This window comes from Ursus americanus, chromosome 3, assembly GCF_024610735.1.
Source record: "Ursus americanus isolate L20-20 chromosome 3, mUrsAme1.1.p, whole genome shotgun sequence".
Classification (NCBI taxonomy): Eukaryota; Metazoa; Chordata; class Mammalia; order Carnivora; family Ursidae; genus Ursus; species Ursus americanus.
The window spans coordinates 37,381,815-37,409,495 of NC_142129.1; the positions used below are offsets into that span (position 1 = coordinate 37,381,815).

At 37.9% G+C, this 27,681-nt stretch overlaps 1 protein-coding gene across 3 annotated transcripts in view; it reads left to right on the plus strand.

Moving 5' to 3' along the window:
- Window positions 1-27,681, plus strand: part of IMMP2L (inner mitochondrial membrane peptidase subunit 2) — an 825,524-nt gene that overhangs the window by 554,631 nt on the left and 243,212 nt on the right. For 2 of the 3 annotated variants that reach the window (XM_087860894.1, XM_045792831.2), the window contains exon 5: window positions 435-500. The exons of the other annotated variant lie outside the window; for it this stretch is intronic. In XM_087860894.1, the coding sequence (XP_087717020.1) occupies window positions 435-500 (66 nt within the window). The remainder of the gene's footprint in view (window positions 1-434; window positions 501-27,681) is intronic. 3 annotated transcript variants of the gene reach the window in all.

The window sequence follows — 27,681 nt, forward strand, 5'->3', positions numbered from 1 at the left end:
AGTAATGAATCATGGAACATTGCATCAAGAACTGGGGATGTACTGTATGGTGACTAATATAACAAAATAAATATAAAAAAAAAAGTAAATGAAATAAAGAAAAGTATGTGATTTTAAAGAAATATCTAGTCATTTTCTTATGTATGAATCGTCTTTCGTGCAGGTGCTTAGCTCTAATGTTAAAATTCTTAACCCTCTGTATTTTTTATTTGAATAAACTTTCAGCATGGCTTCTCCTCTTCCAGAAGTTTAAAATGGGAATGACATCAATAGTAGCGTTCTATCACTTGAGACCTAAGTAGGATTGATGTCACTGTCATGGGTGGGAAGGACTCTGTCATGATTTTAATATAGCCCATTTAGTCCCAAAATTGCTTTTCATTGTCTTAAAACAATAGAGACGTAACTGATTGTATAACCTTATTTTATTCTAGGTCCCCTAAAAACCCAGAACAGAAGATCATTAAAAGAGTGATTGCTCTTGAAGGAGATATTGTAAAGTAAGTATTGAAACTATTGTTTTTGAGTTCAAGTTATAACTTCGGGAATTTTGTTGAGTTTTAAATCCTATTACTTGGGACGTACCACTCAATATAGAGGACCAAAGCTTTGGAAGCATCCCAAATGAACTGGTACATCTTCAGTGAGCATCATCAACCATTTCAGGATGTAAGGCATACATAACTTCTTGATTATATTATTATCTTTTATCTGTGGGGCATAGGAAAAATAAATATTAACTGAAATTAACTATGTTTTCTAAACTAACCACTAAATAATTATTTTTTCAGATATTAAAATTAGCATGATTGTTTTAGATTATGGTATCAAGGTTTATTTTAGACAAATTCATGAACATCTTATTATTTTAGAAGCAAGTACAGAAAGTCGGGGCTTTTGTACAATGTACTCACAACCTGAGATCATGATCTGAGCTGAAACCAAGAGTCAGATGCTTAACCCGACTGCACCACTCAAGTGCCCCAATATTCAGAAAAATTTTCTGATCCCAAAAAACTTAATCCTAAAATATCTGTATTAATGACCCTACAGATTAAACAATCTCATTAAAATGAATCTCAGTTGGTTTTAGGGCAGAATCAAGGCCAGCAGTTCTCAAGGGCTGTCCAGAGGGTCGCTGGACATTCCCAAGACCCTTTGAGGGGGTCAGTGAGATCAGAACTACTTTCCTAATAATTCTAAGATGCTTTTTGCCTTTTTCACTCTTATTTTCTCTTAAGCATACAGTGGCGTTGTCCAGAGGGTATGTGATGTGTGCTATGGCATCAGATGGAATGCAGGAGCGGATATCGGAATATGGCTGTCTCCTATGCAGCCAAACACTAAATGGATTGGCAAAAATATAAAAAAATGCCACTGATCTCACTGTTTCTTCTTTTGTTTCGGAAAATAATTATACTTTTCATTAAACACACTTTTGTATGTGTTAACATATAGGTGTATTATTTTTTTAGATTGAATCTATAAAGATTTTTTTTTAATTCACCCTTTTAGTTTCCCACATGGTAAATATTGACAGAGTATATTTTCTAATGTAGTAAATACTGACAAACAGTTCTTTGAGCACCTCAGTTATTTTTAAGAGTGTAAAGGAGCCCTCACACCAAACAGTGTGAGAACTTGCTGATGTAGGAATGAATGGCAAAATTTTCATGTCATGACTACCTGTTCGTGAGTAGTCTGTGTTGTATGAATGGAGCTCTTGCAGGATGGTTTGAATGTCTTATATTTATGAATATTTGGGCAGTCTTTTTTGTTTTCAAAGCTTTCTTTAGGTAAAATTTATATACTGCACAACTCACCCATTTTAAATATACGGTGTAATGAGTTTCACTATAAGTATGCACAGTTGTGCAAGCCTCACCACGATCTAGCTTTTGAACACTTCCATTACCTTCAAAATTCCCTCCTCCCATTTGCACTCAACTGAGGCTCCCACCACTCCCAGTGGCCAGTGCCAGGCAACCAGGGATCTGCTTTCTGTCTCCATAGTTCAGCCTTTTCTAGAAAATTTATTTAGATGGTGTTATACAATATGTAGTCTCTTATACCTGTGTTTTTCCCCCACATATCAGAATTTTTTTTTAGTCCCTCATGTGTGTACATCTGTAGTTTGTTCCTTTTTATGGTTGAGTTTATTCCATTGTATGGACCTACCACATTTTGTATGTTCATTTATGAGCTAATGAACATTAGGATTTTTCCAGTTTGGGGATATTATGAGTAAAGATATGGACACTTGTGAAAATGCTCTGGACATGTGTGTCTTTGGGTGGAAATATGTTTTTATTTCTACTGAGATGTGTTCACACATATCACTGTTAAAATGCCTATATACCTAGAGATGCTGGCTATTATGATGAAGTATATGTTTAACTTTGGTAACCACCAAACTGTTTTCAAAAGTGGCTATAATAGTTTATGTTCTACCAGCAATGTACAACGGTTTCAGTTTTTTTATACCCTTGCCAACAGTTGGTATTATGAATATTTTTTATTATAGCCATCCTCATGGGTGTAGAATAGAACCTCATTGTGGTTTTGGTTTGCACTTCCCTGAAGACGACTGATGTTGAGTATGTTTCCATGTGCTTACTTGCCATTTGTGTATTTTCTTGGGTGAAGTGTTCTTTTCAATGCATTTGGTCATTTTGTACCGGTTATTTAATATTTTGAATTATAAGAGGTTGTTTGATTTTGATTCCTTCAATAAATTGGGCATTTGGGAGAGGATGAATGTGTATAATAATGTGATTTTAGTCAAGTGTAAGTGTATTCGTATCAAAGAGTTTAGTTTTTGTTACCTGTAGGATTTGCATAGTCAATTTGCAGAATTTGGCAACTGCTTTCTATTTTGAAGATCCTATCTAGTCTTCTGATTTCAGTAGGAAACTGTAGCAATACATTTGGAAAACTATTTGATATACATTCATAAATATCCAAAATATGCTTTTAATATTTGGAAAACAGTTTGTGTGGATACGGTGCAAATCCCATTCAAGGAATGAGCCAGCAAACCTTGAATACATTATATTAAATGATTGAAGCCGGTCACAAAAGATCATATAGGATTTGATTCTATTTATGCTATATGAAATACCCAGAATAGGCAAATTCATAGAGGCAAAAAATAGATTAGGGGTTCCCAGGGGCATAAAAAATGAGAATGAGAGATACGGGTACGATGTTTTGTTTTGTTTGTTTTTTGTTTTTGTTTGTTTGTTTATTTGTTTTTGGTAGGGGGATGAAAACATTCCAAAATGAATTGTGATAGTCGCACAGCTCTGTGAATATATTGAAAAAAAAATGAATTGTACATTTAAATGGGTAAATTACATGTTATATGGATTACATCTCCATAAAGCTATTTTTTTTAAAAAAAAGAATTGGTCAACAAAGGGAGCAAAAATTTTATCTATTCCAAATAATCTAACAAGATTAGGAATGTCAAGGGATTCATTTTACATTATAATCCAAAGAGAACACAGCTTTAATTCAGATGTAGCATTATTGGTCACTAGCTAAAGAGTCAACAATGTGAGACTGTAAAACTTGGTCAGACATAAAAAATTCTTATGTAATTAGAAATCCCATAATAGACCTCCCTGAGGAAAAACCTGGGTTGTTGCTTTCCTCAGTAAGTGTAAATACTGTATTGGGTTCACAGAGAGGCTGAACTAGAATGAGGGTTATTGGTACAGTGTTGGGAGATGAGGAGAAGGGAGATGGGGATCTAAGAGATTTATACCTTTTTTTCCCACTGCTGCAACCCACATGTACAAAGACTGGCTTCTTTGTTCTAACCCTGAAAATGAACACTTTGGACATATGGCCCTTTCTGTCCCCCTTCACTACACCTCTGTCATGAAGCAATGAGTAACATAAGGAATGGAAGTATCAAGACTCTAGACTTTCCCAGTATGTAGCCTCTAAAAACTTTTTGAAAGTTTTAAAACGTGTAAAAACTTGTAGCTAGATTTCCCTCCTAAGAGGTTTGTTTTACATCTCACCAATATATTTACACTCTTACCAATGCTGCATGAAATACGGGTTTCAGAGGAAATGGATTTAAAGATCAAATGCAATGGGGAAGTGGTGGACTTCAGATTCAGAAGCTGAAACATTTCAACACAAATTTGGAAATTAGTTTAGATGATTAGGTTCTATTTACTTTAATCAGTTTGCTGACGTAGTAGGCCTTAGAAACATTCATTTAATGAGCACTTGTCTAGCCACTAGGGAGACATAATTGAATAGAAGAGACAAAGTCCCTGCTCTCATGGAACTTACATCCCAGTGGTTAGAAGCAGATAACAGGCAACTACATAACACGTAATGCAATACATGACACTGAGCTAGAAGTGCGAAAGAAAATTAAAGTCGGAAAGGATGCATAGAGTAGGGGTCTGGGGCTGCTATTTTAGGCAGGATGTTCACTGTAAGCCTCTCTAATGAGTAGATATTGAGCAGACTCCTAAATCAAGGGAGGAAGGAGGAGAGCCATATTAGGATCTGGAGCAAAGGTAGTTCACACCAAAGAAATGACAGATGCAATCCTGAGATGGGTACATAGTAAGTAAGTTTAAGGAATTGTAAGAAGTCAGCATATCAGACCCCACTGAACGGAGAAAATTTGGATTTTATTTTAGTGGGATGGCAAGCCTGTGAAATGTTTCGAGCCATGAGTGATAGGACGTGACTGGCACTTTTAAAGGATCCCTCTGTCTGCTGTGTGGAGAATAGACGAAATGGAGGCAGTCTGACCCAAGTAACTGGTCAAAGTATTTTTCTCTTGAGGAAATAATATGTAGCTTCTTCTAAAAGTAGTTAAGTATCCTTGTTTATGACATGAATGATGACTACTCTGACTTGATATTTTCAGAGTGACTCATAAAAGTAAGCACATTATTTGTAATCACAGTCATTATGATTCTATTGACAAGGCAAAAGTGGGGTTGAAGTATTTATTCAGTGAACTCAGCCAAATATCCCTAAGATGGTACAAGAGGTGACTTTTGCAAGTCTGAACTTTCTGTCATGATGTCGGCATTGATTAACATCCCAAGACAGTTGCTTGATTGTGTGATAACTTAGCTAGGAACATAGTCGTTTTCATAAAGGTAGCCCAAGTGGGTCTGCTTATCTATGACATGAGCAGTAAAAAGCTAATGAAAGTAATATTTAGACAAGGCCATTAGTTCCACCAAAATATTTTTCATAGTTATTTGCTTTTTCTTATTAATTTGTTATGACTCACAGAGAAGGACTGTTTTAGAAAAAGATAAAATGAATACAAAGCACCAAACTGCAGGAAGTCAATATGAATCAACCACAACTGAAATTTATAAGGCATCAACATTTTTTATTGGGCACTTGGATTTCTGTTTCACAGATTTTCTCAGCCCCGTCAGAAATGAAGCCTATTATCATTTCTCTTCTTACCTACTGAAATACACTTTACAGATGCTTGGAATCTGGGAATCCATGTAGTTAGCAAGCTCAGTGAAGTAAGTCACTGGTGAACAGGGTAACCATATAATTCATCACCGAAACTGGGACACTTTTGAGAGTGAAAGGGGATGATTATTATGTTGGAATAATCACCGTACGTGGCTACCAAGACAACTGCAACAAATGGTCGCCCTGCCAGTGAAATGTAATCTACTTTATAATTCACTTTACGTAATTTGATTTTCTTTAGTTTGTGGTTCCTCTTGTTCAGGAGAATTCCAAGAAGTGTGCATAGAAAACAATCACTTCCTGGCCCCAGGGAGGCCTTAGATCGGGCAGGATCAGTGGTGCTGTGGAGAAGCATGTCCTGCTCACGACACAGTCATTTCCATCCTAGAAAGTGCAGTGTAGGATTTTCTGTAACAGTTACTGATATTGCAGAGTATTCTGCAGTAGAGAAGCGTGAGACTTCTTTCACTGAAAAATATTTAAATGATAATTCCTCTTCAAGTCTAGAGACTATATTGTAAAATGTCAAAACACAGTAATTTATTAAAAATAACTTTCTGATATTAGCAAAACAATCCATTGAATCACAAGAAATTAAACATTTTAAAGCTTGTTGCTTTTAAATGTGCTATTGAAGATACGGAAATCAATATTAGCCTATCACAGATGGTTGAATCATATTGTGTTCCAGGAATTGATGAAGCTTTATAGGCAGAAAAACAGAACTAAATTGAGTTTTGCCCAGTAAAACTAAAAATAATTCTTGTTTAATAACTTCTTTTTTTTTCTTTTTCTTTTCTTTTCTTTCTTTCTTTTTTTTTTTTTTTTTTTTTTTTTTTTTTTTTTTTTTTGTGCAGTAGCTCTGAATAATAGGAGCCTGATTTGTCTCCATGGCACTCTTTGAAGACCATGTACTGATTTATGACATTTTTGGTAGATTAGGAATTAGGAATGCATTCTTTCCTAAAAGAAAAGACAGAATAAAGAGGAAATTTGAAAAGAAACTTGTGTCCAGGACCCTGATAAAGATTGCTGAATAGAATGTTTTAGAGCATGGAAGCTAATGATTTTATTTCATAGTTCTCAAATGGGACCCAGGTAGGTGGTTGCTTGTGAAGACAGGAAGATAGTTATACACTGAGCCTTAGCTATTAGTGATTTCAACAGAAGACTTTTACAGATTTCGGAGCCACGTAAGCCTGGTTTAGTTTGAATTCTGAATTTTCCCAAATCGAAATGGCACGGCACATCCTTGTTTAGTACTTAGCATCTGACCAATACTATTATTTAATAGATAAGGTCTTGAGCATGAAATTAAGCATCCCAGGGTCTGTCCAATAAGGTTTGGTTACCACTAAATTAGAAGCATTTGTGAAAAATCATCAGTTTTGCTCTGATGTCAACCTGAGAAATTATTAATTTCTCCTGGGCCTTCTTCCCTTCGTCTTGAAGGAATGGTAATTCTTCTTTACTAAAGAATTATAGATTGGTAGGTAACCCATGACTTTTTGGAAATCTTTCTTTCTTTTATGTAGTTGTAGATGATTATTTATCACACTGCTGCTGTATCCATGAATAAAAATGGAATTGCTGATAAAAACTATGTGCATGAGTGGTAGCTATTTCTTTCTCACCGCCAGAGAGATAGTCAACAAAATGTTGATCTTGATTTTTAAGGTTGAAATTATTTCTGTAATCAATTCAGCAACGTAGGAAGGTTTTCAGAGGTACTACCCCAAACATAGTGTGTACACTTTCATGCAGGAGAATGTAACAGTTGCTGGAAGTCTCTAGACTATTTAGATTGAATTGCTTCTTCTAGTAATGGTGACAGCGAGTATTGTGGTACTCTCCCCACCCACATCAGTGGGTTCTCTAGTTTCAATTTTGACCTTAGTGTACCTGCCTCTCGAACAGGATTCTTCTTTAAATATGAACATTTTCACTGTTCATTCTCTCATGCATAGTCGTTTATTCATTCAGTATGGCGTGGAGGTCAAGAGCACAAACTGTAAATTCAGGCTTTCTTGATTTGTATCCCAGCTTTGCTGCCTCTTGTGTTACTTTACCAAATCACTAAATTCTCTAAACTTAATTTTTCTCCTCTGTAAGTGGAAATTATAATAGTACTCTGTAGAGTATTCTTCAGGATAACATGACGTAGTAGATATAATTTGGTTAGCACAGTGCTGGGCACATAAGTATGTATTCAGTAATTATCAGATATTCTTAGAAGTAGTCATGACTTAATCATTATTTATTGAGTGCCTGGAATATTTACTATGTTCTAGACACTGTGTGGGATTCTGAGGTTGTGAGTATTAAAAGTAATAGATAGTTCTTGCCTTCCTGAAGTTTATGCTCTGGTGGAAAGCCAACAAAAGCAACAAAGAAATACAATTGCCACCATGAAAATGTACAATGGCCCCTGGAGCATCCCTGGAGGAAGAGTATCTGGTCTACCTGAGGAGCTGGGCTGTGTTGTGTTCAACTTTCCGGTTAAAGTTTGAGATGAATAGGAGACCTACAGCCTCCTCCTTAATTGCAAAAGCAATACAGCCCTAGTATAATTTAGGAAAACTGAAATGATACTGGATCATATGGGGTAAAAAGAAAAGGTCCTTTTTTTCTTATACTTCTAATCACACTCCTAGAGGTATTTATGGTGTGTATCCTGATCTATGTCTCATAGTAGGAGATTGAAAGGATTAGAAAAACATTCATATAATAACTTTTTCCTTGAATATTCCAGAAAGAAAAAAACACATACTTAAGATATATCTATAAGAATTTATGTTTCCCAGTGTGTGTGTTACACAGATAGATATACCTATGTTATAGTAATATACTTGTATACCTCTACTAGGTAGGTATTTGAAAACATGGCAACTCCAGAATTGCTTACTTATTAGGTTCTAAATAATAAATTATAGTCCTAAGAGTAATGTATACAAAGATACTGTGTGCAAATTATTGGGTAACAATAATATGTGACCCAGACAAAACCATTTTTAGGAAATTACAGGCAAGAGCATGAAAGCGAATATTAAATAATGTCCTTATTATTTAATGTTCTTCCTATTAAAATCACCGTATCAAAAAGGAAGTATTAGAACCATCGTGTTCTTTCCAGGCAGTATATGAGCCGAAATGACTGGGGGGCTTCAGGTAGGAAACCCATTGGCTTAGCTTCATTAGGATAAATTTTCTGCAGCTGGGAGCCTAGCAGGATGCTCTGATCTTGCTCCATCCTTGTCAACATATCCTTGCTGCTCTCTAAAATATAGTAGTCAGTCTCTAACTTGGATGCTTTTCACTGAGCTCTTTTCCTCTGTTCTTGGGCTGGCTTTGGGGACTTTACTCCACAATTCTGCCGTGAGCCTGCTTTGCCTCCCCCAGTGCAGACAGATCATGTGAAGTGCTCTTGTGTTTATTATATCTGGTATTTCCTAGCAGGAAGCATATCACACCGGGGGCTGGCTCGCACATTAGCCTATTTGCCTTCTTCGCTGCTGGCTTAATTATATTTCTTAGTAGTATAACTTTTTGAAGTTGTGACCTCCAAGTAAAAATATAGAAAAATGCTGACTTTTGTGCACTCCTTTGAATGAAATGCTGATTTTTATTTTTTTCTCTGCTCACAGTAATGTAAGTCTGTCAAATATTTGGAAAATGCATATAAGTATAATTATCTTAGTAGGAAGCTAAAAAGATTGTCTTAAAATACCTTTTTAACTAAGCTTAAGAAGCATGCAGGAAAGATTTAGGAATATTTCAGCCTGAATAATTACTTAATAATTAAGAACAGATAGCTTTTCTATTTTTGTGCAGTTTCGGTTAACCTTGTTTCAACTTAACGTTGACCACTGTTTCTCTTTTAAAATGTTTGGAGAAAGAATTTCATTCAGCAGAGCAGGTGTGTTTATGGTATTAACTTAGTTATGGATGCTATTATTTTTTTGTAACTTTTTGGTGTATGAAAGCTTTTTTTAGGTGTCTAAGGGCAATGAAGAGTAGCATGATATAGTAGGAGTGTTACACTTGGAGTAAGATGATAGATTCAATTCCAACTCTGTTCCTTACAAGCTGTGTGACCTTGGAAAAGTTATTGACTTCTCTGATTTTAAAAGAAAAAAAAAACCTCTCTATTTTCAGAGTTATTTTGAAACCCAGGTATCTTTCAATACTTTGTAAATTTTAGCACACTACTAAAATGTAACATATTATTAACTGATTTTCTATTTGGTTTCCCCAGAGCTTAACGGAGTGTCTTGCCCATTTTAGATTATCAATTTTTTTTGTCGTTGTTGAAAAAACTTTTATTTTACTGCTCAATCAAGATATAGGTCCATATTTGATCAATTCTGAAGTTGGAAGAAAACCAGTTTTACAGTGTTCCATGCAAGTACTCAAATGCTGGCTGCTATATCTTTGAGATCTTGAACTGATTCCTCATGCAGTTACCTAATGTTTGTTAGCAGGGGTCAATATGCTTCTTCTGTAAACAGCCAGATAGTAAATAGTTTTTATAGCTTTGCAGGCTGTACTGTCTCTGACAAAACTACTCAATTCTGATACTGTAGCGTGAAAGCAACTATACATGATACATAAAATGAATGTTCCAATAAAACTTAAATTACAGAAACACATACCGTACTTGATTTGGCCCCTGGGCCCTAGTTTGGTAACCCTGGTCTATACTATCTACTTTCATTCCTTTAACCTTAGAAATAAGTAGAAAATACTAAACTTATTTTCTAGTCCTGGCCAGCAGTTTAAATGGTAGGGAAGAATTAGCCTACAAGCCATGGGTTCTTTAGTTACATGCTGGTCGAGGCAGAGTAGTTCTGCTACTCTAAGTGAGACTTTTGCTGCATTGCTAGAAGCCACATAGGTACACCTGGACGGTGAAGATATTTGTCTTGAGCTGGATGGGGAAGAGCTATTATACTTTAAGATCGCTGCAGAGAGTATCTTCACTGGCGAGCAGCCACAATGCTCGTAAAAGAGTAGAATAAATTTCATCGCCCAAATAGTTTCTACCTAATACAAAAGGAATAGCCCTGCAGATGGGAAAATTCTGTATCAGAATACTACCCCAGGCTATGTAAGCTCTTCTTATAAGCCCAGCATTAGAACTCCAATTATCTTCTGGCTGTTACTTGAGCTCGGTCTGCCTGTGTTGGACCAAACTTATAGTGCAGCGAAGAAGGAGCCAGTAATCTAGGGGATCCTTTTTTTTTTTAAGCAATTTATTATAGTTCCTCAATTTATTCGTTGTGTTATAGAAAAATGTTCAAATGTTCTCTAATTTATTATGAGGGATACCTTTATGTATAATAGCATCTCAGGCACAAGCAGTAATCGTTCCCAAATTTAAAATGTCGATTGTGAAACTAAAGTTTATGTTTGCAGTTTTTGTGAAATTGGAAAACGTTTGTTGACAGAAATATTAATCATAAATAGTTGATTTAGAAAAAAGAGTGTCTCCCTATTTTTCCCCCCGAGAATCTGAATGGTTCACACTAGCAGAACTAATAAGATTTTGAAATTGATCATCCTCAACTCAAAGGAGAATTTGAGTGAAAATAATTAATTTTTTTTTCATTATTAGGGGAGCTGATGGTTGTTGATTTTTCCTTTCAGAAGAGTCAATTGTGTGATGAAAGTTGTATATCTGGGGTCTGATGAATAGCAAGTCATTAACTTTGGGCTTCTGCAACTGGACACTTGGGAACTAAGGAGATTTTCTACTTTGCTTATTACAAAAATAAATTCCACTCCCTGACCATTATGCGATACCTGGTTGTAATATGCAGCCCGAGAGCCAGCAGTGATAAACGCTGTGTCCCACACTGGTACACCTCAAGTGTATTGACGCTTCCAAGGAACGTTTCTGCAGTTTGGATTCCAATTTTACATACATCGAAAAGTAAATGACTATTTAATCTGGGACTATAACATGAAGAGGAGCAAGTAATACATACTGGAATGAAGTTTAGTAGGATGGAAAGCCAACCTGAAAGATTTTCTATTTGAGATGAAAGTATAATAAGCAGTAAGCTTTACAAAAGCAAGGACTATGATAATAGAAGAGGAAATGAATGAACAGATTAGAATTTGGTATGTGTATGGGAAAGTAAGGTGACCTTTAATGGATTTCTGGGGCTGTCTTTGCGGGATTATGTAAATCAAGCCTGAACTCTAAGTCTCACAAGGCTATCATTAAAATCAAGAGAATGCTTACTGCCTGATGGAAATTGAAGTGACTCCTAACTTGATGTATCTGAGCTCTAGTATTCTCACATGAGTCTTAAAAAATAATGATTTGTTAAAATTAAAACTTGCAACTTCCTTGCCAATAAAGTGGAGGAAATAAGGAGGATATGCACATGAAACTTATATGAAAGTTTCACTTTTCACATTTCTGGCAATGTATGAATATTGCACACTGTGTAGGGAGCCAGTGATGAGTATTAACATCATTTTCGCCTTTGCTAATACAAAAGGTGAAAAAACATTTCTCATTGCTTTTTCATTTGTATTATTTTCATTGCTAATAAGAATGAATATTTTATACATTTATTAATCTTTTACTTCCTGTTCTAAGAACTATTTCAGAATTGCCCATTTTTAAATGGTATTCAATGTTTTCTTATCAGTTTGGAGATATATATATATATATATATATATATATATATATATACACACACACACATACACACACACACATATATATATACATATACATATATATAAATAATTTTTTTTGAGAGCGAGATAGAGCATGTGCATGGGGGTGGGGCGGGGGTGCTGTGAAGGAGGGGAGTCAGAGAGAGAGGAAGAGAGAGAATCTTAAGCAGGCTCCACAGCCAGCGTGGTGCCCCATGCAGGGCTCAATCCCACCACCCTGAGATCATGACCTGAGCCAAAATCAAAAGTGGGTCATTTAACCAACTGAGCCACCCAGGTGCCCCTGTCAGTTTGAATATATTATGTATGTTAACCCCTTGTCATATTTACATCAAATTTATTTCCAGTTTGTGATCTGCCTTTTAAGTGTTATTCATTTCATAGGTTACTTAAGGGAATAAGGGGTTTTTTAAGCCACTTAATTTTATTTTTGATGGTTAAAGGTCCGTGAAGTAGAACTTTAGAAATTGAATTCTTTGACATAACTTTTATATGTTTTTCTGCTGAGTTAATGCTATTAGTGTGTGTTAATGCTAATCTGTGATTTTCACAAAGAAAGAGAAATGGGACTTCAGTATATAGCTTGTAACATGTTTTTCTCAATATTTTAAAGTTATAACAATCTAGTAATCCTTTTTTGTAGAAGACCGTATATATCTGCATATGCTCTATAGGCAACATAGCTACCAGATGGAGGGTGGCATTGTTCTAGTAGAATGTTTCTCAAGGTGTGATCTCCAGACTGTATGTAGCGTCAACATCACCAAGGAGCTCGTTAGAAATGCAAATTCTTGATTCCTACTTCCCTTTACCAAATCAGAAACTCCGAGGCTGGAGCCAGCAACCTATGTTTTAATAAGCCTTGCAGGTGATTCTGATGCATGCTGAAATTCGAGAAAATGTTCTAGTATTAGGTGGTGTTAGGTCTCTCACCAGTTATCTGTTTCAACTTGAGTGGTTTAACCTATTTAGGTCCTGTCTACTTAGTTGGCTCTGAAATGATATTTTCTTCAATTTGACTCTATTGCCACCCTGCCTAAGCTTAAACTTGCAATGCTGGGATTTGGGGTGGGATTTGGGGTGGGGAAAAAGCACAGTAGTGTCATGACCCCCTGTTCCCTTTGCAGGTTTAATGACGTGTGAGCTCCTGAGTACCAGCCCACCCCAATCTTTTCTTTAGGAGTGCACTGTCACTTTCTTCATCACCTCCGCCCTCCCCGGGATCTCATGCTTTTAGGAAAATGGAAAGCATCTCACCAATTTGAGGACCCTTGGACTAAGTGATTTGGAACATGTTTTCCAGCTCTTAAAGTCCATGGTATTCATTTGTAGAAAAGAGGGAGGCAAACAGTACACAAATTTTTGGAGAAGGATTAGCACCAGGAAGGATGTTTTCCCATTCCAGGGTGGAGGGGTGGATCCCGTCGCCGCCTCACTCCCTCGGGCTGCTCCTTCACCATGAGGCACCTGAGACATCGGTCTTGGAAGTCTCCCCAGAGGAGAGATGAGCAAGAGGCGAGCAAGGGAGGACCTTCTCTTTCAGTGCCCAGGGAGACAGGTTACCAGGCCTTCATGGTTTCCTCCCCAGATTACCGGGTCTGTATCCTAACTGATTTCCCTTTCATACCCTTGCCAACCCATCTTCCACACTCCCACAAGACTGATTTTTTTTTTTTTAATGTTAATCTCATTATGCCTTCCACACTCACGAACCTGGTAATAAAGATCCGTCACGATGGGGCCTTTGTCTCTCCAGCTGCATTCTCCCCACTGTGTTCTAGCCACACTGATAGTTTGTGGTTTCTTGGCAGTTATGCATCTTCTCACATACCTTTGCCTTTACAGGGAGCACCCTCACTTTTGTCCTGTTCCTTTGCTTTGTCATTGCCTGGCTAACTCCTCCTCAGCAATTGCATCTCCAGGAATTTATCTGGTAGCTAGACCTGCACCTGAGGGCAAAGGAGTGTGTACAAGGGAGTTACTTGCAGGGTCATTTATAACAGCAAAAGATTGAAACCTTCTAAATGTACATCCATACAGTTAAGGACATCATGATGCATTCATAAAATAGACACTCAGGAACAAGGAAGAAAAGGTTAGATCTATGTGTATACACACGTATATGAGCACAGGACCAGATATTAGATCCTGAACACCATTTCACCCCAGTCATTTTTCTAGGAGTTCGCGCTCACTTTCTCTGCACTCTAAGTTACTCAGTAATTACTAGTAAATATGTAACTTCCACTTTTAGCGAAGGGAACTGGAGGTCTTGAGGGGCAGGAGTGTGAGGGGAATTTTACAGCATACCCTTCCATATTGTTGGATTTTACCTTTAACTTTTCTCTCTCTCTGTCTCTGTCTCTCTCTCTCTCACACACACACACACACATTATGTGTATAGATACATGCCTACATATGTATACATATGTGTAGATGTGTGTGTAAGCCAAAGATTCTGTTCCAGCATCTCTTTTTAAAACCTTCTACGATTGGGATTACATCCCTTTTGTGCTCCTATTGAATGCTAGCTTCCTCTTTCATAACATTTACCACTCACGTGGGTGGATTTTTGCTTTCGTCTTCTTCCCCTACCCACTCTTCTTACACCCATGTGCCTGTGTGGGGGCGTGTGTGTGCACGTGCACTCTCTCTCACACACACACACACACACACACACACACACACACACACACAGTGCTACGGCTATATTGTTCCAGTTTAAAAAGGGTTTTCATCCTTCTGTATCCATGCTCGTGTTTTATCCTGTGCATGGCAGACACTTCACCCTCCCCCACCCATCTAACAAAATCCTGTATCCTCACCCTGACAGAGATGATTGTCCTCTTCTCTGTTTCCAGCGTACTGTATTGATCCTACAGGTATCAAATACATCTAATTGTATTAGAGCCAGTTGTACATGCATCTTTCTGCCTGTGTGCAATTTGAATCAAGGGCAGTGACTCACTTCTGGAGCCTGGCATCTAGCACAGTCCTGTCTTACAAAATTTAGCATATTGAGGGTGTGCTCAATAAGTATTTGTCAAATTCAATGACTGCAGAAAGCTCTGTGCAATATTTATAAAACAGCAATCCTGAATATCACTCTGTGAGATGATTCTGTTTATTCTGGAAATATTTCAACTTAGTCCAATTAGTATCAGTCCCAACTCCTTATCTTTAAAAATGTAAACTCTTTAATTTGCTGAACATTTTCAACGTTGCTGAAGGTTAAGGAAAGCAAGTGGTAAAGAACACGAGTCTCCACCATCTGTTTTTCTTCGCTCTCTCCAGCAGCCTAAGTGCTGCAGGGACTGTCCCTGCACAGGGAAGGGGATGAGAATGTGCTTGTTTATTATTGAGAAGGCTTGAATGGGTGCCGTGTCAGTCAGTTTAGGCTAACTTATTCCGTGATAACAAATGACCCCCACATCTCAATGTTTTATTGTAGTAGACGCTTGTTTCTTACTCTATTATATGTTTACCATAGGTTGCATGAAATGCGGCTCTGTGTGTTTTCTTCCGTCAGGGATTTCGAATGACGGTATTAATAGTCCCAGGGGAGATGGAAAAGGAAGCCTGGTAGAACCATGAGATGGATCTTGAGGCTTCTATCTGGAGGAGGGATATATCATTTCTACTCATGTGTCAATGGCCAAAACCAGTCACATGACCCAACCTGCAATGAATACGGTGGGTATATACAGCTCTCCCTCAAGGATGGGAAGCAAACATTTTGAACAATACTACACTCTACCAAAGCCTCTTTTAGAGTTCATCTCTTGAAGATAAATTGGTTTTGTTCTTGTATCAGCGTGCTTATTTCGTGCACATTAGTTGAACGTGTACCACAGAGCGCCATGTTGGGAGGGACAGTGAGGTTAAGTCAGACTCTTTTCAGGAACAAACTACCAGAAGGGTGTAAAAATACCTCCCTGCACAGTGGTCAGGTAGGTAGTGGTGGAGAGAGCACCTGGAGGAGAGATTGCTGGAGTTGGCATAGCATGAAATCATACATTAGCTACTGATACTGGAATTAATTAAATGTTGTTACTATTTTGAATCTCACATGGAAAGGTGTGCTGTTTGAGGATTCATCACGTCCATTTTTCCTTCAGTTATTTTCATCATTTCAGAAATGGTATGTTGTATGTGTATGTATATATGTGTGTATGTATATATGTATGTATGTATATACACATATACACACATATGCACTTATAGATATTTATTTGCATGTTGATGATAAAGTGGTAACAGTGATCAAAATATCTGGTGTAGATGTCAATGGCTATACCACCCTGAACATGCCCAATCTCGTCAAAATATCTGGTGTTACCTCATTAGTCATACTCCTTGGGTATTGGAAGTGTAAGGTAGTATCTAAAACCCACAAATACTGTATTTTTAAGTATTCTGCTTATTTTTCTATTTACTTATTTGTTGTTTTATGTAGCTATCTTTTTTTTTTTTGAGAATAAAAATCTCCTCATGCCCCATGTGGCCTTGGATTTCCTAGCATAGAAATTACTATTCTGTCTACACACTGAGTACATAGTGCTGATGCCCTAAGCTGCTAGTGTTTTTCTGTTGGTAGATTATTCCTTGTCCATTGCCTTTTAAATATATATTCAGAAGGATCATACTTTAAGAAAGGATTAAGTATTTCAAGGGAGAAAAACCATTCTGCTGTTTCTAAAGCATACACAGCTGTTAAACTTTAATTAAACAGGTTTGTAGGAAAGGGGACTAGAGACCAAGTTCATAAAACCAGACAGATATGCTCTGTAAATGAAGAAGAAAGTTAATTAAGCCAAGCATAGCAGCTTAATATTAATTTTTAAAACGCTTCCAGTGTATTTGTTGTAAATCTTGACACTGCTGTTGCATATTTCCTAATGAGTTATTCTACAATTTAAGTTCAGCATTTGATTGTCAAAGATTCCTAGTCAGTTGGAAAATTATAAGATCTTCCCACATTGTGTTAATATTTATTGCAAGAAACTTAACTCTTGAATGAAATGCAACTTGATGAAAATAAATGGTGAATTTGTATTTTGGAAATAGAATTTGTTATATAAGCCGTGAAAATAATCCAGAGCAACCTACTGATTTTTAAAAACTTATTTAATTACCAGCAGATTCTGAACATCACAACAGGACTGATAAAACAGATTTAATATTCAGTTGTGATGTTTTTGAGCTTATCCTTAAGTCTTTTAACCAAGTTACAATTTTTTTTTTAAATTACTAAAGGAGAGCTATACCATTTTAACAAAAAATTGCGCTCAACAGTACACCCATAATTCTGTGGAGAAGGAACACAAAAGCCTAATGAATTAGAATTTGTTACCATACTGTCAGACCCTAAGAAACTTGCAGATGCATTCAGTTTTTGAATTGAGTTCATGATTTTCCTTTGTGTTTTATTATGCATAGAATCTGTGAAGGAACACTTTTAAGATTTAGATTTTACCTTCTCAATAGGGAAGGCATACAGGAAAAACTGTAAAAGCATAAAGGTGTTTAAATTAAGCCTGCTGGATATGAATGCAGTAAATAAACCAAATTGTGATTTATTTAAATTATTCACAGGTTTAAACCTCTTGTTTCCCATGCAACAGTGTGTCCTGCTTTATCCTCTAAATAGAAGTATGAACTGTAAATTAAACATCGACTACATTCTTAAGTGCATTAATGTAATTATAAGAATTTCAAACCATTACTTCATCCTAACTGAAGAGATCTCTTTTGCTTGTGTGAAGCAAAAGGTTTATAGGCACCGTTTATTCAAAAGACCACCAAAGAATAAGAAAGATGTTTGAGACCATTAGTAAGTTTTTCTAGACAGTCACAATAGCTGCAAATAAATGAAGATTTAGAAACGAATTAGGCTAAGCAAGGTAAATTGTATGGCATGTTGTCTTAGGGTGCTTCAATTGATATACTGCGTAGCCATGATACTGTCATCAACAGAACATCCCTGAAAATGGGATGTTTCTCCCAGTAGGTTGCTGGGTAAAATGAAATGTTTTACTTATGCTGGAGATGAGAAATGCACAAGCCCCTCCTGTGAGAGATGCATTCCTCCTAAAAGGGTGGTGTTACTTTAGGTTCTGATTCCCATTTTAAAGACAGTATTCTCCCTGATTATGCTGAGCGTCACTGTGCAGAGTAGTGATTTCGTCTGTCATGCTGGACGAGTGTCAACAGTCATGATTGGTCCCCGAAGTGTCTTCTTGGGGCTGGCCTCCTTCATGCACCACACTGTCAGCATGTGATGTGGTAGTGATGAAAACACCACTTAGAAGTGTGTTAGTCATAAAGACTTTCTAAATTCTTTCATTTTTTTCCTGAGCCATCTAGTAATCTCAATATAATCTTGTAGTTTTTCTTTCTCACGACATCTGAGGCATCCCCTGATAGTCAGGTGAGTTGCTCCAAGAGGTCAGTCTTCTCTACGGAGCCTGCTGAGTGGGCCAGCACATCGAAAGATGTCTGTTGTCTTCGTTCAATTGCTAGTTTACTAAAAGAGATATACGTTTGCATCACTGGGTCTGAACTTCGGAGACAGAGTTCAGTTCACTCATGTCATAGATCAGGAGCCTGAGGCCTGAAAAATCGTGTGACTCGCCCAAGTTTACATAGCTCACTCATGAGCTACAACTCGGCCCCCTTCACATGTGGTCTAGGCTGATCAGATGGTTCTCATTGGAAATCTGTGAATTTCACTGCAGCTGTCCTTTGTTTCATTGGGTGGATGAGTGGCTGGACCTTTTTATTTCTGAGATTCTCTAATTTTATAATTTCTAATGAATAACCACAAGCTATGCATATTTGAAATTTTATTTCTACTTGTCTATATTATTACCTAATTATTTGTTATTTTGTAATCTTTCTTAATTGTTACCTGACTACGATGTTTCTGAAGCCCCCTTTATTTCCAGATGCAGGGACTTTGGGCTAATGGTGGACTTACAATGTAGTGCTACTGTTTTGTCCACGTGAGTTTATAATGTCAGGGTCTGTTACACCTTTCAACACCCTCTGCTGTGTGTCTGTGTTGAAACTCTCAATGTTCTTTTCTGTGTAAGATCTCTTTGCTGCACTTGTGCTTTGGTGTGTCACATGGCAACTTTTTCTACTAGCCCACTAGATCCTTCTATCGTTGGCATAATGAGTATGAGATGCCTGCATTTTATTTAAAGTTAGCTATTGAGCTGTACCCTAAACCCTGATTATACAGCTACTTAATGTGGGTATGCTTTTTTAGGGGTGGATGTCTTCCCTTAGATGGGCGCAGAGTGGAAGTTATTTGTTCTACATTTTAAGGGGAAGGGTTCAAGAAGTAGAGGTTTGATCACTGCTTTATAGTGTTGTCAACATTACTTTCCAGGTAGCACAGAAATCATGAGGTCTTCGGGGCCCTTTATCCCACAGCACGAGGAGTCTCAGTACATACATACATAATTTTCTGACCCTAATATACTAGCTTTATGATTTTTGGAACCAACTGACTCTGCTTTCTGCAATTTTGCATTAGATCAGTGGTTTTTTCCAACCTGGCCAAACAGGGAAGCCCTTGCGACACTTTTAAAAACACAGATTCCTAGAAGTCACTTCAAATCAGCTGACTTGGAAACAACTAGGAGTGGGGCCCAGGAATCTGTTATTCTTAAAAGCTTGCCTGGGACACTTAAGAAAACAGTGGCTGGGTTCCCTGCCAGGCCAATTAAATCCAAATTGATGGAGGAGATGCCCCAGAATCCCCCAGAAGCTGGATTCTTCCAGAAGAAGCTCCCCTGGTGGCTCCTATATGGAACCAGGGTTGAAAATCACTTCTCTAAACTTTCCTACACCCCTAGGATTCGGCATTTTTTTGTTCAGGGGATCTGCTAAGGTAAGCTTTGCTCTTCAGGAGCAAATAAAAGACTCTCTGCCTGTGTTTATGAGTGAAGTGGTGTGGTGATCTCCGTGCTGTCACTTGCAGAATCTGTACTATTGGAAGCTTAACTTTAGTAATATATCTAGACTTCTGGAGAGTTTCAAGGAAAGTGATTTGCATACAAAATGATCTAGTATCCAGGCCTCCCTTTTATCTCACTCTCTGCCAGCTCATCTTCTAGTAGGAACTGAACATTATATTTTAAGGGTATTCTTCCTCTTAGGTGACCGTTAGGAAAAAAAAAATCCAATTTCTTTTCAATCAAAATTCTATCAGTGTTTACCTTATCCAAATGTGTAAGCCATTTGGCATAGATACATGAATTAGTTTTAGAGGGATTGTTTGGATTTTTTTGTTGTTTCATTTACAGAAAGGTGTTTATTAGAAGCATATTTTTAGTAAAGATATGTGTTTCCTGTCTTATCATTTCCAAGTCTGTTTGGCTCAGAAAATGCTGTCACATCGCATGTATTCCCTATCCCGTAACAGTATTGTTTTTATTATGAAATGTCTGCCTACCAACTAGACCGAATTCCTCAGCAAGGAGGCATTTTGGAGCCGTTGTTTTATACCTTTCCTTCCTCTGAGCACCTAGCATGATGCTGACCACACATCACTACATTGGTAGGCCATAAATGTGTGTTGAATCATGTATTTATAACCTGGACTGCATTGTAAAGAGGGTAGATCCTGCTAACTTGTTTTGCCATCTACCAAATAAACGATAACAGGGAAACTGGGGACCAGGAGCCAGGAGGAGCTGAATCGATGTGCGCAAGCGAAGGAGACAGACCTGGAGTGAGTCATGGGAGGGGTTGTGAGGAGCAGAAAGGGGAGAGGGAAAAAGGGGGCTACTCAGGTGACAAGAGGCCACTCCGTAGACTCCCAAGTTTTCCAATAAGGCTGTTCAAATTCAGATGCTTGGTGTCTGTGGATTTCTTGTAGAAACCAGCAGGAGCCCAGAATGCATTTTTATGAGCACAGGTGAAACTTAGACAAGATTCACCAATGGAGCGTCCAGAGGCTGAGGTTCCGTGAGAGCATAAAAAGTCCCTTCTCTTTTCTGCCAGGACATGGGATAAAGTACAAAAGGGGTTTTGTACTTCCACCAGTGAGAAGTTGGTGGTATGGGCCCAGCTGAACTGCGTTTGGGAAGTGAACTCCTTCCCAGTCTCACCCCCCATTGTAGGAGGTTGAAGCCAATGATACTGCCGTGTCAGCCCAATGTGGTCCAATTTGAGCAGTTGCATGGCATCTGGGTCAGAATGACTAGAATCGTTCCACAGAGACTCTTGCCATTAAATCACAGAGCTATAAGTCACTCCTAGAGTTTTGAGCTCTGAACCTGGCCTCAGATGTGTAAGGTCTTGCAACTGGAGTCCCCAACTGTGTGAGTCTCTTCGCACCCATGCTGCAGACCGGGTGCACATGAGCCCAGTGGTCCCCTTTTTTCTCTTTCTTTTTTTTTTTTTTTTCCTAGATACTGTGCTTATGGGGATAGGGGCAAAGAGAGGGGCAGAAGGAGCAGGCTCCTGCCCAGCACAGAGCTAGATGGCGGGACTCCATCTCAGGATCCTGAGATCAGGACCTGAACCTAAACCAAGAGTCAGGCACTTAACTGACTGAGCCACCCAGGCACCCCGATCCGCTCCTCTAATAACAACATTCACAGCCTGAGAGGGGACCTTTATCCAAAATGCCGTTTCTTACTGTTTTTGCTTTTTGTGCTTATTTTCATCATTAATTAGGAACAGAAATGTAAAGAGGGAGAATGTGTACTTTCTCTTTATTGAAAAAAGAGCATGGGGCCAGGGACAGCTCTATAAGAAGTTGAAGTCTAAATAGTTGAAGCCCAAAGGCCTTATCCATGGAGTGAGATTTGAAGAAAGACTGAAAACATCTCCTGACCAACAGTCATACAGCCTGGAATTTTAGCATCAGAGTTGAAAAGTATAGAGCGAGGCTGACAACTTTAAAAATCTTCATGCGTCCTGTTTTTAAAAAGTACATACTTTCTACAAAAGAATCATATAATTTCTCTCTTCTCATATCACAAGAAGGCTTAAATTAATTAATTCTCTATTACATATCTACTGTATTCACAGAAAAGTGTTTGGGAGTATAGAGAGAAGTAGGTGGGGAGTTTCTTTAAAGGTAGAAATTATGCTAAGACAGGCGTCATGGTCTTCATCACCTCTTCCCTTGGATTATTTGCCTTGAGCACTTCTAGATATTTCATCTCTGTTCCGTGTGGTGTGAGCCAGAGACCCCAGTGTTTGGTGAGTGCCCTCATACTGCCCCGCCAATCTGTGGGCATCTGGCTATGCTGTTCGAGTTGAGTGCAGCTATGTCTTCACCAGGTCCTTCTGCCAAGTCTATTTCTCTAGGTAGCATACTATGAAAATGAGGGAGCGCTGCTTTCAAGTGTGCTGACTACTTAACTGTACATGATAAAGTTAATAGAGCTGTCGTTTCCACACACTTCTTATTTGTGATTATGTTTCAAGTAAGCACAGTAGCAGCAATCTTAAAAACCCCGTGGCAAAACTGAAGAGAGTTAGAGCTCTTCCCTGATGTAATATTCTGAAATAACATTTTCGCAGGTTCCCCTTATTACTGAGGGCATGTATAGTAATATATCATGCTAGAATTTTCTATCACATTCTCCAGAAAGGCTACATGGAGTTTTTTACACTATTCTTTCAATTATCTCTTTCATCCTCACATTATAATTCTGAGGTTAGATTCCCATATGGGGAACCATAGTATTAGAAGTGTGTGTATAAGGGAAATGTAGGTGACATATCCTCCTTTCTTTGCTAAGGTTAAAATATCAGATACTTTCTCGTATCATCTAAGAATGTAAAACTGTATTCCACACAGTCCAAAAGTAAATTCTTACATAGCAATTGCACAGAGGGCTTAAGCACATAAGACTGTTCATGTGATTCATTCATCTATTCATTCATTCTGGAAATAGTTATCAAGTCTTACCTTGTAACTTGTGTTGTTCTAGACAATGTGGATAAATTAGAGTTTCTACTCCATGAGTCTGTATGAACTGCGGTGTAAGGTAGTAGAGGCCAGAAACAGGACACAAAGACAACACACAAGTATAAATAAATGACAGTGGTAGGAGCTATGAAGAAAATAGAAGACATGGCGCATCCATTGACTGGATTCAGTGGAGTAACCCTGTTTGACAGTTTAGGTAGTCAAAGATGGGCCAGACCTGAGTAACTGGAGTACTCCTGTGAAGATATGGAGTTAATTGAAGGTAGAGGGAAAGGTAAGACTTTAAAGTGTTAATGAGCTGGGCACATATGGCACATATGGCGGAAGGAAAGAAAGGTCCTTTTGTAGGCTATGAAGTGGACAATAGTAGAAGATGAGCCCAGAGAAAGAGGTGGGGTAAAGCCAGTGAACCGTGGCAGAACTTAGACTTTATTTCAGTGAGATAAGAAACCTCTAGAGTGTTTGAAGCAAGAGAAGGATGTGATCTGATTAATATGCATAAATGATCACAAGGCTGGTATGTATAAGACTATGATAGGAAGAGACAAGAATAGAAGCAGAAAGCTAGATAGTGGAGGTGGGGGCTTTAATAATCCAGATAAGAGATGATGGTGATTTTGACCAGGGTGATAGAGTGGAAATGGAAAGAGACTGCAGTAGATAAAGTTGGGGTATGTTTTGAAGATTGAGTCAAAAGATTTGCTGAGAATTAGATATAGGGGCTGAGGGAAAGAGAAGAATGGAAGGTGGCCCCTTGCTTGGGTTTTGGTCTGAACAATTTGCTCCATGGTAGGAGCATTCACTGAGATAGGACAGACAAGATCGAGTGGAGAACAAGTTAGACGGGAATGTGGGTCAATGGGAATGGTATAAATTACCTGAACACTGTACTCAATTAAGAAGGGTTACTTTTGCTGCTGCCAATGGCATCCCTTTTTAGGGGTTAGTGACATACCTTCATTTCAATATGTCGTAGGCCAGGGGAATTCCTGATGGTCTCTTTCTTTGTCCCCACAGAAACATTTGGAATGTTTCTATAAAACGTATAAGGAAGTAAAGTGTATCTCTTATGCATCCCCAACCTAGGACTCTCATCCTGGTCCTGATGCTCTACTTTCCATCATCTGCTTGCCTTTCTGAGCTCTCCCTAAGCCTAGCACCCCACCACTTATCCCCACCCCATCCCTCCCTAGACCATTATCACTTTTTTTGTTTGTTTGTTTCTCCCCCACCCCCAGAAAAATTGCATTTCCATTCTTTAGATTTTAGGTAATTATACCCTTTAAGGCCTTAAGAGGGTATTTTGAGATCACATAATTTAGAATTCATTCAATCATTATATATTGATCATTTTTATGGATAACACAGTGTTTGGCACTACAGAAGAAATTTTAACTTATATGAACATAGCTGTTGTTATTTATGAGCTTCGAGCATATTTCAAGATCTAAAACAGATTCATATGAAATAGTAATTCTAGATAATTAAGCTTTGTGGAAACCATAAGGCCGAGTTTACCCTCCAGCCCTGTATGATTGCTTACTTCTTGAGTATGATTATAGTGATATCATGGTAATTCTGATCTTCTCCTAGGACTTAAAAACTTTACTAGTAATGCAAATCATTACTGTGATGATTAAGTATATTGGGTTTTATAGCACAGTTTAAGCCCTTCCTGTGATTTTGGGCAAGTTTCTTAAGTCTTCCAAATCTCATTGTCCTCCTTAGTAAAATGAGAATAATGGTATTATTACCAATATGGTTTTTGTGGCAAATATATGAAAAAATTGTCTGACACACAGTAAAAACTAATTCAGCTGTCCTCCTCCTTCCTATCATCATTATCATTTGCTGGCATGAGTGTTGTAAAAAATGAGAGTTTCCAGATACGGGCTGCCTGAGGATAGGTCAATTCTTGGGGCAGGTGGAACTGGGGAAAAAAACAGTAACAACAGGTCTAATGCTGCCCAAGACCATGGCATAAGGGAAGGAGGATGTCATCAGTGGAAGAAGGTAAAAGAAACAAGAGCTACTGAAGGAATCTGGTTGGTGGAGGAGCTGGTCACCGTCTTTCTAAATAATTGTACTGCAGAAGAAAAGGAAATACAGGTTTCAGCACAATAATGAAGTTATATGTTGTGCCATCTTGAAGCACCTGTTAACTATGTATTGGCATAACGGGGTTTCTGATTTATGCGGCTCAGTCCTAAATATAATGCAATTATTAAGAGCAGTATACTCATTAACTGCAGAACTGATTACTTCTTCTGAGCTAAGACTAAATCTATCATCAAGACTCTGATAAATGTGTTTCTTGACAGACTAGTATTTAATAGCACTTATCTTCCCCCATCTACCACCTCCTTTTATGGTCATTTTCTTGTTATTGGGGACTAGAAGAAATTCACAATTCAATCATTTTATGACATTTCTTTTTCTAAATGGCACCTTCTCTGTCACTTCTGGAACAGAGAAGAATCAGACAGTAAGTGACTCATTCCTGATTTGTTAATGCAAAACCTTTTTGTTATTTAATCGTTTTGAGGCAGCATCGGGTAGTTATTTAGCTTTGCAGATTCTTATAAGTCATGAACCTGCTTAGGCAGAAGATGTTCAGTAGCTTGTTGAATTATGCAAAGTTAGGTTCAAAAAGTCAATCTTGATTTACAGCTGTTGCGTGAACAATTCAGTGCAGGCTCAGTGAAGCACATTATCTGCAAATAATACTCTGGACTTGTATAGAAACAGCCTGAACAGAAAGAGACTTCATTCTATATGATTAATGCACAAGTGCTTTATAAACTGTGACACACTCTACTGATATAAAGTGGAATTCACAGGCAACATTTATGTGAATGTGGGTGGACCTTTCCCAAGACAATGAGGAGTTCCTATTGATGCCCAAGATTAAAGAAGACCTTACTTTCTCAAATAGGGGTAGATACCTTAGTATTACTTAATCCCGTACACTGCTTTACAGATTTCCATTTTTTATCAATTATGATGATGAGAGCAATTTCAGTAGTCATTAAATCCTGTAGGCATCAAACGCCTACCTTTGTAGAGATGAAAGGAAGAATAAGATACAATCCTTAAGAATTCCCAAGATTTTGTTCTCCTTCCGCATTGATTCCCAATAGATGAATTGCTTTGCTAAGTCAAGGGGCTCTGCTGAGATGGGAGTATATATACTTAAGCATCATGTTTGTTTCTCTTTTTTTCTGGCTTGTAGTTGACATGCAGAGTAACTTTGCTTTTGCCCCTATGTGAGGGGACTCTTCTGCCATTTCTTTTATAAGCAAAATTATACAGACAGAGCTGGGTTAGTGACCTCAATAAGGTGTCCCAAAGTACAAATTATGATATTGAAAGGGAGTAGAAAACTGTGGCCAGGTATAAAATAGCAGGAGTCTATGGCTGGGTCACTATGCGTTGTGGTTTTGTTTGGTTCATATGTTTTGGAGAGAGACCTCAGCCAGTAGTATAAAGTACGTAGGAGAGACAGGTGCACATTTAATGGGTTGTGCAGCCCACAATATGCTGGGGGGCAGAGCAGGCAAGGGGAACTGAGGCAGAGGCCTGGTGACATGGATGTGGTCCATACGGTGATGATTGCAGACAGGTGGCAGGTAGGGGGACAGGCGGGGACAGAAGAGTCACCTAATATCACAGGAAGGATCCCAGTTGTCAGGTGATGCTTCTGCTCTGCACTCTTGGCTCTGGTTACCTCCGCCCCTGGTTTCTGCAGCTGAGCAGGCCTGAGGAGGGCCAGGTTCACCAAGTTTATAGAGCAGTTGCTGAGAGATAAATGATCTCCCCATTGTTATTTTAGAATGTTAAAATCCAGTGTAATATTAGAAATTCTCAGTGAGAATATCTCCAAAAGGCACAAGCTAGGAGTGTTACTGATGCCATGAAAGCCTTTCTCTTTTTTCTAGGTGTACCTCTTTTCTTATGCATTTTGTATGCATTCCTATTTGATTCTTTATTTCCTGTGTGTCTCTGTGAGTGCCCATGTGTCTCTTTCTCTCTTTCCTTTCCTGTATACCAAACGTTTTAATATCATCTCCTTTTTCCTTCTGTTTGTGGGTCTTTCTCTGTCAATTCCTGGTTTTCATTTATTTCTTCTTTATTCTCTCTTCCTTAAGCAGACACAATACAAAGCTATATATATATATATATATATATAATATATATATATTATCCTGTAGATATAAGTATTTTATATATATAGTTAGTGTTTATTATATATCATATATTTATTATACTATATATTTATATTATATGCATAAAATGTGTGTATAAATAGGCATACACATACATGTGTAGATACACAGATTTTTTTTATTACATTTTCTATGAGAAGTTTTTATTTCTTGCTCTTAAATTGAAAAACAAAAGTGTTAGTCACTTTATTTCCCTATATTTAGAAAACATTAAGCTGAATTAAAGGCTTGCTTTTGTCTTCAGTTGATGCTGTCCATAGCTATCGATCGGCTTTAGAGGTTTGGTTTTGTTTTTAACAGAGACAAAGAAAATATACTTCT